Source organism: Athene noctua, chromosome 20 (assembly GCF_965140245.1).
Source record: "Athene noctua chromosome 20, bAthNoc1.hap1.1, whole genome shotgun sequence".
NCBI classification, from domain to species: Eukaryota; Metazoa; Chordata; class Aves; order Strigiformes; family Strigidae; genus Athene; species Athene noctua.
The window spans coordinates 13,320,129-13,336,486 of NC_134056.1; the positions used below are offsets into that span (position 1 = coordinate 13,320,129).

The window sequence follows — 16,358 nt, forward strand, 5'->3', positions numbered from 1 at the left end:
TCCTCTTAATTGCGTCTATCTGTATATTAGAAGAGAAATCAATGAGTTTTCTGACTGGAATTGTTGATACCACAATTGTGCTGATAAAAACAGCATTACACTGCATTACACACACCACATGCTACACAGCAGTGGAAGACTAGCATGGTAAAAATGGTACTATGCTCACATAGATTGAATGAGAAATCTGTCAAATGTGAGGATGGATACAGAGCTGCTGCTGTATTCACTGAAGTTCTGTGATCTGTGTGCTGGTGGTTGCCTGGGATGGGGCTTTTAAATTTGGCTACATGTAAAACCCTGTCTGTTGGGGATAGCTGGATCTGTCCCACTGGAGGTAAGTTACATCAAGCATACATGCTTACCAATATGGGCTCTAAATAGAATCAAAGTATTAACTAATGGAATAGAATAGAACATCAAACTACAAGAACAAATGATGGGTAATACCAAGGACTTAAACATGAAAAAAAATTACATTAATTTAGAAAACAGAGTTTTACTACCTTGTCTTTAAAACTGTAATGTTAGGGGTACAGCTGGGCAATATTAGAATGTTAACTAGTAATTATATAAGTTACTGCTTCTTTGTGGTGTAATCCTTTACCTGTATGGCAAATGCCAAATTTAATTCAATTCAGAGTAAGTGTGAATGTCTTCCTGTAGACAGAATTTTTCTCAGAAATAAACAAACTTCTTTTTAAGTAGTGTCTTCTTTTCTAGGTAATTTTCAGGTAGAAAGATTTTTGTTTGTTCCCTTTTTTCTTTTTTCTCTCCAATGGTTGTTTGTAATTTAAAAGGACCCACAATTCCCGAACTCAGGCCAGTTTGAGCAATTCAATCTGTTGCTCTGAGAGCCTCTAATGCCCTCTGTCCTATTTCCTGATTCCTGTGCCTTTCACTGTAGGGTGATGTGATTAGCATTTATTTTGTACCTTACCAGCAAATCTCTCAATATTTAACCGAGACCTGAAGTAATTATTAATTGCAGGATTAATACATTCTCAGATATGTTTACTAGAAGAAACAAATATCATTTGCATACTAATAATGTGATCACTGTTTGCTAAGAAGTTTATAGGTAAGTGAGTAGGTAGCCACAGGTACCTGAGAGTTGTGTCTGTTAACATCACGTTTGATAAACAATGCCAAAATAGGAACTTCCTCAAGTCTTGTACCTGCTTCCAGTTTATTGTTCCAGAGAAACTGACGGTCATCAAAGAAATATGGGTGGTTGGTTTTTTTCTTCTTTTTTTTTTTTTTTTCCACAGAGAAGAGTACAGGTCAAGCAGCTCTGGATGCAAGCAGTGCAGCATGCAAAAAGAATGTCACTGGCAAGAAAGGGGAAAATGTAAGAGAAGGAAAAGATCAAAGGAGAGCTGGAAGAAAGAGTAAAGTTGGCATTGGTGGAAGAGAGCATCACAGGAAGAATGACTGACTTGTTTCAAATCTCTCCTACTACTGTGTGGACAAATTTTAATACCACTGTACTTTCTGCCTTGTATTCCACTCCTGCTAAGGTTAGAAGGGATCTATTTTGACGTTTTGCGAAACTAAATCCAAACATCTAAGATACCACATATGAGCTCAAGTATGATAATGCCATTGAAAACCAGTGTGTGTGTGTATATACAAGTTATGTATTTAAATAAATGTTTGCAATTCGTGTTGGTTTTAATGGTCTAATACTGTATATATGTATTTTAAATCCCAGTATGGCCCATTATTAAACTTCATTACAAATATTCCCTCATGTAGGGAACAGAGGGCCCATTTGGCAACCGGACTTGCTCTCTAGGGATTTTTGTTGCTTTATGGGAGCTTTATAGATCTGGGATCCTGGGGAGAGGCTGCTGAGAACTGTTCAGCCCTTAGACTATTAGCCCTTGATGTTAGTCCACAGGGTCACTGACAATCCTGCCAGGAGAGTGACTACATGGTTCTGGGGGTGGACAGGGAGGCCCAGGTGTTTTTTTCCTTGATCCTACTGCCTAAGTGGAAAGGCTTAAGGAGGAGTAGGTGGTTCTTGAGGTTCAGCACCTTGTTGTGCAACTGTGTCACTGAAAATGGTTTGGATTTAAAACCACAGGACTTTGGGGGGGTCAAGGACTGATAGGGAGGGGTAGAATCCACCTGACAAAGTGGGGTAAAAAGCCATCTTTGCTAATAGGCAGGCCAACTTGAGGAGACTAGGAATAAGATAGAAGGGAGATGACGAATCACATTTAAGTGAGGAAATGGTGGACTGGTCTGACAAGCAAAGGGGCAGAGTCATGTGGTTAAGAGTCCTCAAAATCAACAGAACGGGGCAGAATGGGTCCCACTCACAAATCAGTAAGTGCTGAGAGGACATCATGGAGAACCTCTCATCTTTTCTTGGAAAACCAACTTGACTGTGTTGCACCTTTCTGAAGTGCCTGTACACTAATGCACTCAGTATGAGGAGCAAACAGAATGAATCAGAAGTTTGCATGGCAACAATCTCACTGAGGTCACAGACATGTGGTAGGAAAGCTCACATGACAGAAGTGCTGCAATGGATGCATACAAACTCTTCAGGAAGGACAGGCTGGGAAGGTGATGAGCAGGAGTTGCCCTTTATGTGAGAGCAGCTGGAATACATGGTGAGGTGAACGATGAACCAGTTGAGAGCTTATGGCTCAGGACTAGCAGGCAGACCAACATGGCTAATGTGAGGGGGCTATCTGTACAGACTTGATCAGGAAAAAGTAGCAGCTGGAAGAAGTCTCGTGCTCACTGGCCCTTTAAGCACCCTTGTATCCTATAGAGAGACAATACAGAAGAGCACAACAAATCCAGGACATTTCTGGGGTACGTTCATGACAGCTTCCTAGCATTCCTCCTAGATTGAGGAGCCAGTCAAGGGAGGTGCTTTGTTCAACCTGATGCTTACAAAGAAGGAGAAACTGATTAACTAGCTTGGTGACATGAATCTGCACGGTTGCGCTGACTGACTAGTCCAGCTCCAAGAATCTTGGGTGGATTGTTATGAATGAAAAGAGCAGAAATCTTTTATTTGTCTCTTTCTAGCATGGATGCCAGTGAAACTCTATCATCTTTCAGAGAATTTGTAGGTGACTGTAAATCATTAATGTACCTACTGATGTAACCTCCCTTTGTTTGTAAGGTGTTTGTGTTCCATAATACCCCATGGTGGTAGTTTGAGGCACCTTCAGTTCTTTGTTTAGCTCCCCAAGTCATGGGGAAAGAAGGCTGGCTACAGGTGGCTGCAATGAGGCGTGGAGACAAGAGAGGAGGCTCCACAGGCATCTGTCCAGAGAAGGGAACCCATAAAGATGTGGAGAGCAGTGGCTGCACTTCACTTAGGATGCTGTGTGCATACTGTCATGTTATGGATTAAGTACCAATCTCCACAGTCAGAGGAGCTGGACTATTTGAGGCCAGGGCCTTTCCACGTCTGGACCATCTTTATGAAGCTGGACTTCAGCTTCCAGGTGAGCCTGTATGGAGAAGCCATTTGGCTTCCTAGAGAGAACTCCACAGGAAGGCAAGCAGCAATGTCCATCTCTGCTGCCTTTAGGTCCCATGAGAAAATGATGTTCCTTCTAGCTCCTCTCCTAGGGCACAGAACGGGCTGCAGGGAGGGACCATTTTGATCCCTGCACTGGGGGCTGAGGGACCCTATCTAGGATGGGGTCCCCAAGGCTGACACAGGCTCCACCCAAGCAACTCAGTAATGGTCAGTGACTTATGGGTCATGAAATATCAGTATTTGTTTCTTTCAGAAAAGAAGTCTATTTTGTCCGGTAATATCAGAACTGATATCAGGATTTGTCCAGTAATGTCAGAACTGGTAACAGGTATGGTACCAAAGCACCTGGTTACAGTATGGTTTGAAGTGACCATAGCTTGTCAACAGGGTGCGGTATAGTAAATGCACACCACAGGAATATTTTCCTGAATGTATAATGCCTTAAAAAGACATTATTTTATATTTGGTAGCGTGGACATTTTAATAAAGATGCCTTGAGGTTTCCATGGTAGTCCACAAGTTTCTGTTTAGGTGAAATACCATTTTCGCAGCTTTGTGACAGTTCAGTTCACAGTTGTGACTTAGGGAGTTCGGGCAAAAGCCAGAGTGCCTTCTGTGTTTCAGATGCACGCTTTGCCCTCTGTTCTGTGGAGGAGGCAGCTCTTCAACCTTAGGAGCTAATGGAAGAGAGATGAAGATCTTGCATTTTTAGCAGAATGTAAATATTGCTGATAATTTAGTTTCAGAAGTCTTTAAAGGGACCGGGGGGGGGGGGGTGTGGGGGTGGGTGGGTGTGTGGTGAATGTGTGTGGGTGCGCTGGGGGAAAGCAGTGACCAATGCATTGTTCATACAGTTCTGTTGTCAAAGGCAGAAAAGAAGTGGCCTGTACACAATCTTCTGACACAGTGGATCGGGACCTGGATTTAGGCAAAGTAAAATTATATTTCATCACTGCCAATTTTGTCCTTTGTTATTGTTTTTGTTGTTTACACAGAAATACAAATGTCAACTTGAGCAGCAGTTTTCCCAGATGAGGGAAGAAAGCACAGCTCAGCTGCTGGCAGTTAAGGGCTGGGAAGAGTACTGGAAATGATCAGTCCGGGAGATCAAGAGGCTCTGTGCATGAGGGGTGAAGTCCAGGCAGAGAATGAGTTCGAAGATCCAGAAGAAGAAAGAGAAGAGGAAAGCTGTGAAAGGCCACATCTCTCCTCTGATGGGCAAAAACTGCGAGCAGCTGCTGAGCAGGCTAAATCCCCAATCCTGCAGTTCTGTCCCACACAACCAAATAATTTCAGCAAGTGTTGCTAGCAAAACGCATTGACAAAGTGGCTTTTAAATGTCTGCCTACCCCCCCGCCTCTCTCCTTTATCTGAATGTAACAGTGATGCTGCACTGACTTGAGTTTTCTTGGCCTGTAATTAGATTAAACATAGATCCACCAAATGTTGCTGTTTGATGCAAAGCTAGTAAAAAGCCATGGGAGTAGAAAGGCAGTTTTAACCAGAAATCTCTGCTGCGGGTCTGGCCGTCTCATCCCCCCTGACCCCTCCCGCGCCACTGAATCTTTAGCTCATTTAACTGGTGCCTCGTCTGTGGCTGTTCTACACTGACAAGCTGCCCAGCTGAAAGGGGGCTGCAGGGGAACTGGGACACGGTCACAGCAGCTTGACGTCGGCACCACAGAGCCACAGGCACCGCCTTGCAGCTGAGCCCAGCTGCCCCAGCGTTCTGCTCCCACCTCTCCTTTCTGAGGATGTGAATTTTGGTCTGTTTGGTTTACTTCCGTTTCTTTTTGTAACTAGGTGGTTTAATAAAAGCGACTCTATGTCTAATTTTTAAAGCATGTGTTTTCAGCCCCAAGGCTTTGTACAAACAGGACAGTATTAAGCAGGCGCAGGCAGCAGGAGCGTCCCCCAGGTTTTGAATAAAAGGCAGCTCCTTGCAGCGGTTGCTGTGCGGGGGCTGCCATCCTGCTGTGCCCCAGAAACCGTCATTCCCCTGAAACCGGGTACCTCCTCCACGGGCAGGCAGAAGTTCGTTGGGCTGCTGCAGAGGGAAGTGGCCCGGGTCTGTCTGGTCCGACCCAGTCATGGCCAACAGGGCTTGGGCCCTCCAGAGTGGAGCCCAACTGGGCAGGGCCGGCCTGGAGGCCAGAGGGGCCTCTGGGGACAGGGGTGGTGGCCAGAGGAAACGGGGGGAGCGGGGCGACCCGCAGCCACTGTGGAGGAGGCCCAAACGCACACACCCCCCCCCTGCCTGGCCGGGGCACCCCGAGGCTTCGCAGGGCCTGGGCCCTGGACGAGCTTTGGGCGTGCTGGGGCTGGACGAGGAGGATGCTTCAGTCCTCATGGTGCCCTGAGGTGGTGGCAGGGACATGGCTGAGGGCAGCGGGAGCCCTGAGGGGACATGGGCACCACAGGAGCAGAACGGCTCTTCCTTCTGTGCTTTGGCACCCTCAAACGCAGGCGCATCATCCCACAGACAGTATTAAATCCACCGAAGGCTCTGCCTGCAGCAATACTGGTGAAGACCCTGTGGCAGGCATGTAGTTTCCCCCTTAGGAAGGCCACCTTAAACTCTCCCCTTGGACCCTACTTTGTCAATTGTATTTCTTCTAGAAACAGGCCACGAAGTCACCTGTGCTAGGCCACGTGCAGTGGTGGTGACAGTGTGCCAGATACCCAGCAGGGAAGTCTACAAATGGATCTCTGAGGCTGAGGTAAAAAAAAACAACAACAAAACATCAGGTAAAAGCTAAATGAGTTAATGATATTGGTCGGTTGTTTGCTATCTGGGAAAGTGGAGACCTCAAACCAGAGGTCAGTTTCAATCTTTCTGGGTTTTGTTTCGGTAGAAAAAAAATTGTGTTACTTCAGGATCTGCTTTCTAATGCATTGATGTGTGTTCCTGTGTCTTCTCTGTGTATGAGGATACATTAAATGAAAGCAGAATTATTATAACACAGCAGTAAAAGATAAATAAGAGGCATAGTAAGCCAGATTCAGGCATTTCTCGCTCTGCTCTTGACTTTCCTTGTAACCATAAGCAAGACACACAGTCCTGTTTGTTTCAGTTTTCCTCTGAGGAAAAGGAGCTCTTTTTTTTTTTTTTTTTACTCATTTTAAAACAGCCTTGGATGAAAATTGTTATGCTGGTGCCAAGCAGTGTTCGTCATTTTACCCTTCTGCCACCTTTTCCCCACTGTTTTTATCAATTATTTGTTGCTATTCTCTGTCCATTAGGTTGGAAAGATTTCTAACCATTTTGACTGTGGTTCTTTGAGGGTTCTCTTAGTGTGCTCTTTGGATCAAGTAAAGAACAAGACTAGGTTTTCCAAAAAGAGTGAAAGGCTCCCTTTGGTTAGGGATTCCAAAATTTCCACTGACGCCAGGCTACTAGTGTGTTACCAGCAGAAGTGTGTTGGAAGAACACCCTGCAGTGACTCCACAGAAAAGCCACCATTGTACAGGTAGTGAACAGAAGCACAAAACCCAGTTCTTATGGTCATGACTATAGGTGTGGAGTTGTAAGACTGGCACTGGGAGCTAAACACTCCTGAATAGGTCACAGCCCTAACGACCGATAGTAGACTGTCTCCTTGCTAGGAGTAAATTGAGTATAATGAGCTGCTGCCTGTTAAGTGTGGATTAATGGGCTGATATTTGCAATGGCATGCATATAGTATGGCTTTTCTTTTAAAAAGAAATTGTATGTCTCTCTTGCTCAAAGCAGTCTCAATATAACCCCAGGCTGATATATCCTTGCAGAGACAGACAAAACATGAAAGGAGACCAATTTAATTTAAGTTAGCGTGCAAGGCGAAGAAAACCCCCCACCCTTTATGATCTGCCTTTTTTACAATATCTCTATGCTACCATGGCAAAAGCTTATTGGCTATACAGTTGTTTTTCACAAGTGTGATAGGTGGTTAGTTGCTAACACCTGTGTTCCCCTTACTTCCTCAGACTTGTTTGCAACATTCTTTCTTCTGTCTGTCTCGCCTTCTCAAGGGGACACCAGAAGCTTGTCAAGGTCGAGCTCTTCTCTAATCAGGTTGTCGGCAGACCAGCTGCCTTCCCCAGCTGATAGAAAGTTTTGAACTGTAGTTTAGACTGTTAATGGTCTACATGATGATGCAGCAATGATTATGTGATGAGCAACTAACCGTTCTGCTGAATAATGACACCCTTGTTCTCACTTCCGTCAAGGAGAAACAGAGTGCCCTAGCTGAGGGGAAGAGCAGTGGGCAGATAAAGGCTATTTCCATATTTCTTGCTAGTTCTTACTTAACAGTTCATGGATTTTTGTACCTTTTAGAGATAGTATGTATGCCTTTGCAGTATATAAAAAAGAATTTATTGCTTTTATGTCATCATAGCAGATTGGAGGTTGTGATCAACCAAGGCTAGAGAATTATTCAGTTCAATTTGTCTCAGAAGAAGCAACAGTGATTCTTTGAATCCTATGCCTTGAAGTGAGAATGATGCTTGAGTTCACTTAAATGTTACATTTTGCCAATTAAATTCAATATTATCCTCACTGCAAGTCCCTTCTCCTATGTATTTAGTACAAATCATAGCTTTATTCTTCTTCTGTTTCAGAGAAACTACCACATTTCAAATGGCTTGCAAAAGTGCAGGTGTAACTGCAGCTGAAGAAGTCAGAGGCATACCAGATTTTATTGGTACAATTTATTTCACTTCATGTCAGATATTTTAATTTCCTTCTTAGGACCCACCATACTTATAATGGTTTTAGCTGGACAAGGTATGAAATCAAGCTCAGAAATGACCTGACACATTTTTGATGACTTGTAGGTAATTTTGAAGATGAAGAATCTACTCATAGGAAAAATGGCTGTGAAACTGTCCATCAGTCACATGTTTAGATGGTACACTCCAGTTATGATGTAAGCAGATCTCCTTCTTGGAACCTGCAGTATTTTGCATCGTACCTGAACTTAGTTCCTAGCTTCCATGCTTCTATCCTTCTGAAAATCACAGATTAATCAAATCAAATCAAAAATTTTCAGATGTGCTTGCTGTTTTTAACCTGCATTTGCATAGATTTCCCTTCTTGTGGAAAGCTGTCACGCTGTAATAGCTGCACAAACTACAGAGGTCAGAGTGTGGGTTTAGTGATTCATTGTGCCTGCACCAAGTATTCTGCCGCAACAGTCCCCCACTACATCATCCTCTTTTCTTTCTTGGCAGCTCCTGAGGAAAGGAAGAGCAATATCTTGGAATGCCTGTCAGAACGGCGGCGAGGCCATCATGATGAAGCCCTGACCTCACTGTGTCATGAGCTTGCCTACATTGCCAGGGTAGGGCTGGATGTTGCGCTTCAGATAGTTTAGAGTACTATACTGAGGTCAGGGCCTGATACTCCAAAGCTCAGGCGGACTTCCTTACCTTTTCAGGAGATGGAACCCTTTGTTTTGGAGCCTGGACACTTCGGAAAAAATGATGGATTCTGATGGAAAAACTGAACTTCTGTTTAAAGAGATTGAGTTGGACACTGCTCTGGAAGGTTTCTCGATTAAAGTAAGGCAGTTCATGCCATTGTCTCCAGCTATTTGTACCTGGTCTGCACAACATCGCTTCTTATGACTTGGTGTGGTTTTAAGATATAAATGCCTTTTTTTTTTTTTTTTTTTTCCTGCTTCTAACTTTTTTTTGGTTGACATTTACTTTTCAGTGAGATTGAGAGTAAATCCATCTTGCAGGGTTTGAATGAACTGTGGTATATCATCCAGCATGAATGCTTGACCGGAAGGAAGTGGGTTAGAGAAATGGATGAATCACTACTGAAGGCTGAAAAGAGTTGAGCCAATAAAGTGATCTGTAGTCTTAATAGCTGTTACTTAAGCATAAGATTGCGGGAGAGCTGAGCACACACACGACCAATGGGATCAAGCAATGCCTGTTTATTACAACTAAGAAAGCCCTTTTATAATGTTCTCCCGCACACGTGAGTAACATGCAGTACAAGTCCTCAAGATTGGACAGTTAACTTAGCCCGCGCTTTAAACCTTCTTATGATTGGATAAAAAGTGCCACATCAGCCTTGCCAGGCTTCCTGCCCTGTGGAACTTCCTTTTCCGTCCCAACCCCTTCCGGGGGTTGTTTGTCTCGTCGAGTTTCTCCGCCCTCATTCAGGGTCACATCCTTATCGCATTCTTGCTCGGCTGAGGCTCTTGTCAGTCTTGTTCTCATACAGGATTGCTCACATGGCCATTCTCTCGCAGAAAGCCCTCTAGAATCCCAACGTAACCCTCTTTTTGTTTTTGAGCAATCCAGATTTCTTGCAGGCCCTTTTGTACTGAATGTCTAACACAGGAAACTAAGCATGGCAAAATAACAGCAAGCATGATAACTACAAGAATTACAACAATTCCCCCTTGTAACAACTCCTTCAACCATCCTGTGATTCCCAATGAAGCAAACCATTCTGATAAGGGTGATGTTACAACAGTTAACTTCTTCATGTTATCTTTCAGTTTTCTCAGATTCTTATAGATAGATACTGAATGGTCAGATAAATTCATACAGCACATTCCTTCAAACTCTTCACACCCATGCCCTCGTGCTAAAAGCAGAAAATCAATGGCAGCCCTATCTTGAAGTACAGCGTGTCTAAGACTCTAGACATCCATAGCCAAATCACGTATTACTTTTGATGTCAAGTTCATTTGTTTAGCAGTCCAACATGCAAAACAAGTGACGAGTTGTAATGCCTTTTTGGTCCCAACTGGAGACACTAGGGAAACAATAATGTTTGTAGGGTTATTCCAAAATTGCACTCGATCATTACATCTAGGTCCTAGCTGGAACACTTGTCGTTTGGACCAATGGCGTTTTGTATAATTAAACAACGTTCTGTTAAAAAGATCAATCATGGTTGGCTTAAACATAGTTAACTTTCCCAAATAACATGGACTCCCTATTGGTTTGGAAGGAATTCCAGGCCACGCTCTGTCCCCACAGATCAAGAAGGTGTGGTCAGGTAAACATAATCCCACTGTATTATTGCCCCAAACATTGGAATACCGACAGTTTGGGGGACAGTAATCGCCAGGTTGGTTCCCAGTATATGAAGGGTTTCTTGGTGACACTGTTTGGCTGACAGTCAGGGGTACATTAGAATTAACTAAAGAGGCAGCTATTTTCCCACTCCCTTTAAACACTACAGCACCAAAGCTGGGTGGCATAGAACCTAACAGATCTAACTCTTGTGGTTCAATCATGGTTTTGTTAAGACTCATAATGAGCTGACCTTGCCAAAAGGCTGTGGTGGTGATGCCAGGACGAGTAGCTTGGGCAGTGGCACTGAACTGTGAAAAGGTCATTGTCAGGGTAGGCAGCGGGTCTGCTGAACGCCTGACAGAACAGATGGAGTTCGACCTTGGCCAGATTGTCCCATACCCTCAGAGAGGCCTATGTGCAGGAAGGCATACCATGCAAGAACAAAGAACTGAGTAAGCTAGGACAGGGAACATTTGCTGCAAGAGATATGAAACTGCTGACCACAGACAAGAAACTATGTGAATTATGTTCAGAAGTAAAATTTGAAGCAAGCTATCCAATCATGTACCGTTGCTATGGGTTTAGCCAGTTGTGTTAGAGCTGTAAAAGATACATAAAGTATGTAGCGAACAATAAAGTGCTTCTTTTGCCTCTGACTTGATTATTGATTGTTGCTTGACCATCTCTACCGCGACAATTGGTGACCCTGACATGATACAAGTGTAACATAGGGGATTTTATGTGAGCTGCAGGGCAAGGTGCAGCGGAGACGGAGACCAGTGAAGCTGAGAGCAGGGGGGATTCTGCCTGGTCCAGACCTGACATTTTGACACCTGGATACAAGGTGAGCCACCGGGAAAAACTTCTTAAGACATAATATGGGGCAGCAACTAACTAAAGAGAAGGAAACAATTTTGTCTGCCTCGAAAGCCCTTCTAAAAAGAAAAGGGGTTAAAACCACAGAACAAAGCCTGAAAAAGATATTATTATGGAGTAAGATGCAAGTATTTGAAGCTATGGCAGCCACTGCATTCAGTGTGACTGTGTGGCAAGAATTAGGACATAAACTATGGGTTGCAATTTCTAAGGGTTCAAAAGAAGGAGCAGAATTGGTTACTACTTGGCAACCGTTAAGTGAGACTCTAAAAGGATGGAAGGCGGAGTGTGAGAAAAAAGAAAAGACAATAGAAATAGCAAATGTAAAAGACAACGGGGAAGGAATAAGTGGTGCTAACACTAGAATGTTGGCTGTTGCAAGAAGAAAACCCTTTATGGGAAAAATAAGATTGCTGCCCTGATCTCACTCTCAGGCTCCTCCTCCTCCTCCTCCAAATGATTTACAGGGTGGTGATTGGCATATGGCATCAGGGGGTGAAGCAGTAGAACGGGTGACCCCTTTGGCACCCCCCAAGGAGGGGGAAGAACTGACTGAGGAGGGCAATGCAGAGCAGGAGAGTGAGAGTGATAATGAGAGTGATGAAGAAGGAGAATTAAGTGCCATTATGCAAACTTTGCACCTCTCTGATAAACCCACACCAAAAGGAGCGGGGGGAGCCAGTCCTAAATGTAGACCGTGGTTGAGGGTGAGGGGATTGTATGAGGACTCTGATAAGGAAGCACAAGATGTGTTGTTTCCTCCACAAAGACTGAATGAGCAAAAAGCCCCTCAGGCAGTTCCCCCTCTTCCTCCTATCGTGAAGACCTCTGTTCCACCATGATGAGGAAAAAGCCCTGCGCACTTTGCTTATCTGGTGCAAAAGGAATGGGGTCCCTGCTGATGCACGGTCTGCTTTTGATCTCGAAACATGGAAAGAGGCAGGGATTGCCTTATTCGAGGTGGCGGTAAGGAAGAACACCATCGCTGTGTCATCTTCAACTGCATGGCAACTGGTACATCAACCCCTGAAAGAGTTAAAAAGTGATGGGACTGCTGCGTCAGCTGCAGCAGATGCCACGTCACCTAGTGGGTCTGATTCTCGGACGGATCCTACAGTTGTAGCTGAAACACCTCCAGAAAAGCCGCCAGCCCCTTCCACACGTCCACTACCTGCTGATAAGGACTGCATTTTCCTGTTATTAAAGAACTACAGAAAAGCATTAATGAGGATGGACTTAAAAACTCATTTACAACAAGGATACTGGAAGCGATCGCTCATGGCTGTACTCAGCATTCGCGCCCCCCACCTGCAAGCGCGGAGTCTGCGGCGGCGGCCCCGGGGCGTCCCCGAGCTCCCCCGCCATGGGGAGGCCGCCTGCGGCCTCTGGCACCGCACTCTCGGCCCGCGCCCACCCCCCCCCACCCCCCCCACCCCCCCCCCCCCCGAACACCGAAAGCAGCAGGTTTTTACAGCAAGTGTGACACTGTCATGCACCGTCCCTTGTCTGTCAGCACCACATAATCAACAAGCAATAGCTTTATATATTCTTAATGGTGTTTCACTGTTTGTAGTATTTGTCATTTTATGTTGTGTAAGTAACAAGTGTAAGAGGCCTCTTCGTGTGGTTGTGTGATTGTTTTGCATGTGTGAGGCACAGCCGAGCTGCAGCTGCGCAGTGCAGAGTTCTCTGTCGAGGTTAAAACACTCAATGATGTACAGAAATTAGTGGAATCTTTGAATTGGATCAGACCTTACCTCGGACTGACCCATTTGCAGCTGCAACCATTGCTGGAATTGTTAAGGAATTCCAATGATCCAACAGAACCCAGAACATTAAATAAGGAAGCATTAAGTGCAATTCATATTGAGGAGCAATCCATACACAAGAAGTTTGTTTCTTGACTAGCTCTGTCTCTTGGTACAATTCTTTGTACTAATTGACAAAACTGTTGCCATTTGGTGCTTTGGTGCAGTGGAATCCTGAGTGGAGTGACCCCCTATGCATTTTAGAATGGATGTTTTTATCATCGAGTACTGTTCCTAACATGAAGCAACAAGCTGTATTATCACATCAATTTTTTCATCACAGTTTTTGAGCTTTACAACACCAGTTTAGCTTGTTCCATACTGAAGCTTACTCTATTGTAGCTGCTTGCCCTAATTATCAAGGAACTCACACCAGTATATTTTAGTACTAATCCCAGAGGTATGCAAGCTTTACAGATTTGGCGAACTGATGTTACTCATATAACCGAATTTGGCTGACAAAAATGTGTTCATGTTTCTGTTGATACGTATGTGCATGCTTTGGTAGCAACAGCACATAATGGAGAAACAAGCAAGGATGTAATCCGACATTTATAGAAAGCTTTTTCTTTGCTTGGGGTGCCACACCAAATTAAAACAGATAATGGTCCAACATATGTTTCACAGAAAGTTCAAACATTTTTTAATTTATGAAGTGTTACTCATGTTACAGGGATTCCCCATTCCCTGACAGGACAAGCAATTGTCGAGCATGCACACGGCACGCTGAAGAAGCAGCTTCAAAAACAAAAAGGGGGAATGGTTGGGGAACCACCTCAGGCATGTTTAGACAGAGCAGTTTATATTCTTAACTCTCCCATTATGGGGATAATTCTTCTTTGCCACCTCTTATTCAACACTTTTCTTCTCTTTTTTCAAAACAGAATTTGCAAAAGGGCGTGAAAGTACAAAGATTTAGTTACTGGCCAGTGGAGTGGACCACGTGAGTTATTAACCTGGGGAAGAGGTTGTTTGTGTTTCCACAGGTCACGGCCCCCGATGGTTACCGGCAAGGTGTGTGTGACCACACCTGAGGCATAAGAGGCAGCTTTTGTTGGACACTCAGGATCCAGCTGTGGGTGCTGTGGATGCCCCTGTGCCAACAGTTTGCGGTCTTTTTAACTGATCATTTAAACAGAACGTATGGGTAACGCTTGCTACTGCAATATGACAAAACAGACTATCTCTGTTCTTAATCACACTATGGTTGCCAACTCTTTTAAGAGAAAATGCTAGCAGTAATTGCAGCGCCTTAATGGTAGTTATTAATAGGGTTGAAATGCTGTAAGAATGTGTGTTTTCAACTTTCTTTGTTTAGCAATATAAAGAATTAAGAACTCAAGTGTTTAACCTTATTAGAAACTCTTTTTGTTTTCCCCCTGGAGTACTGGCCAGGCTCTGGGTGGAACCCAACAGGAGGATGAAATCAGATGTTTCTGCGCAAAGAAAATTGCCAGTTATTTTGGCCTGTTGATTTAGAGGCTGGACCTGCTTGCAGCGATGTTGGATGCCTCACCTACAGATGGATGCATCACGTAGGCTTTCAAACTTATAAGGAAAGATACTCTAAATCCTCGCTGCAACTAGGGTTCCACTGCAACTGCAGATCATTCTGAATGGATCCATAAGAGCATACAACAGTTTAAAGATGGTGTTAAGCGTTTAACAGAAGATGATGGCTTAGATTGGCTCACAAGGATTTTTAAAGGTTGGGGGCTGTCTGGATGGTTGATATCACTAGTCAAAACTGTAGGGGTAGTTCTCCTGATCATAATAACTGTGCTTTTAATGTTGCCGTGTCTCACCAGTCTCCTGCAAAGGGCCCTGCAGAAGGCTGCTTATGCAAATATTTGTAGCACAAACACAAAAAGGGGGAATTGTTGGGGTAGGCAGGGGGTCTGCTGAACGCCTGACAGAACAGATGGAGTTCAACCTTGGCCAGATTGTCCCATACCCTCAGAGAGGCCTATGTGCAGGAAGGCATACCACACAAGAACAAAGAACTGAGTAAGCTAGGACAGGGAACATTTGCTGCAAGAGATATGAAACTGCTGACCACAGACAAGAAACTATGTGAATTATGTTCAGAAGTAAAACTTTAAGCAAGCTATCCAATCATGTACTGTTGCTATGGGTTTAGCCAATTGTGTTAGAGCTTGCGGTAGCTGTAAAAGATATTTAAAGTATGTAGAGAACAATAAAGTGCTTCTTTTGCCTCTGACTTGATTATTGATTGTCGCTTGACCGTCTCTACTGCGACAGGTCATCTTAGCCCAACTATCGTTTGACACCAGCCCAATAAACTCTTGTGGGTTAAAATATGGAATTCCTAATAGACATGTTTGGAATGGGTTTGAAGGAGTAGCCATCGAAAGGCAAAAGGATTCTTGGCCCGTCTCCTTAGCTATCGTTACCCATATATTTGGTCGAGGAGAAACTACTCCCACTGGATGAGCATTAAGCACTGTCAGAACCATCACAAGGCTTAGGATTGCGAGCTTGACCTTCTCTCCAGGGCTGCACCCAGCGAGATGGAACCCACTGCAAGCCATGATCTGTAAGCAAATACATATAATCTCTGACGGTTAATTGCACTTTAACAGGCCCTTCCCATTGTCCCGTATTTAAATTTTTGAACATAACTAACGGTTGCTCTATACCCATAGATTGCTCAGCATCACCTTTTATTGCTAAACTGTGAATCATCATTGGTGGTTCTTGACGTTCTCCTGTAAGCCTCAAGAAATTCAAAACATATAAAACCTTGCCTAATCATTCAGCTGGCATCATACCCGTGGTTCCCTCTTTTTGTTTTTGAAGCATTTGCTTCAGAGTTTGATGAGCTTGTTCAATGATTGCTTGTCCAGTGGGAGAGTGTGGAATTCCTGTAGAGTGTTCGATTCCCCACAAGATACAGAAACATTGGAAGCGCCCAGAAATATATGCTGGACCATTGTCTGTTTTGATCTTTTTTGGCACCCCAAGTACTGCAAAAGAACTATATAAATGTTTTTCAGCATGTTTAGCTGTCTCTCCAGTTTGGGCTGTAGCTCAGATGGCCATGGAGAAGGTGTCAATAACAACATATACATATTGTTGCCTACCAAATTCTGCTATGTGAGTAACATCCATTT

The 16,358-nt window shown here is 44.0% G+C and overlaps 2 protein-coding genes across 2 annotated transcripts in view; both read left to right on the forward strand.

The window, feature by feature from the left end:
* LOC141968878 (ankyrin repeat and MYND domain-containing protein 1-like) overlaps window positions 1–1,660 on the forward strand; it is a 48,710-nt gene extending 47,050 nt beyond the window's left edge. The window contains exon 7 of the mRNA XM_074924123.1: window positions 1,272–1,660. Coding sequence (XP_074780224.1) covers window positions 1,272–1,438 — 167 coding nt within the window. The 3' untranslated portion in view covers window positions 1,439–1,660. The remainder of the gene's footprint in view (window positions 1–1,271) is intronic.
* A 1,708-nt stretch (window positions 1,661–3,368) lies between these two features.
* Window positions 3,369–16,358, forward strand: part of LOC141968879 (ankyrin repeat and MYND domain-containing protein 1-like) — a 48,714-nt gene continuing 35,724 nt past the window's right edge. The window contains exon 1 of the mRNA XM_074924124.1: window positions 3,369–3,476. Coding sequence (XP_074780225.1) covers window positions 3,369–3,476 — 108 coding nt within the window. The remainder of the gene's footprint in view (window positions 3,477–16,358) is intronic.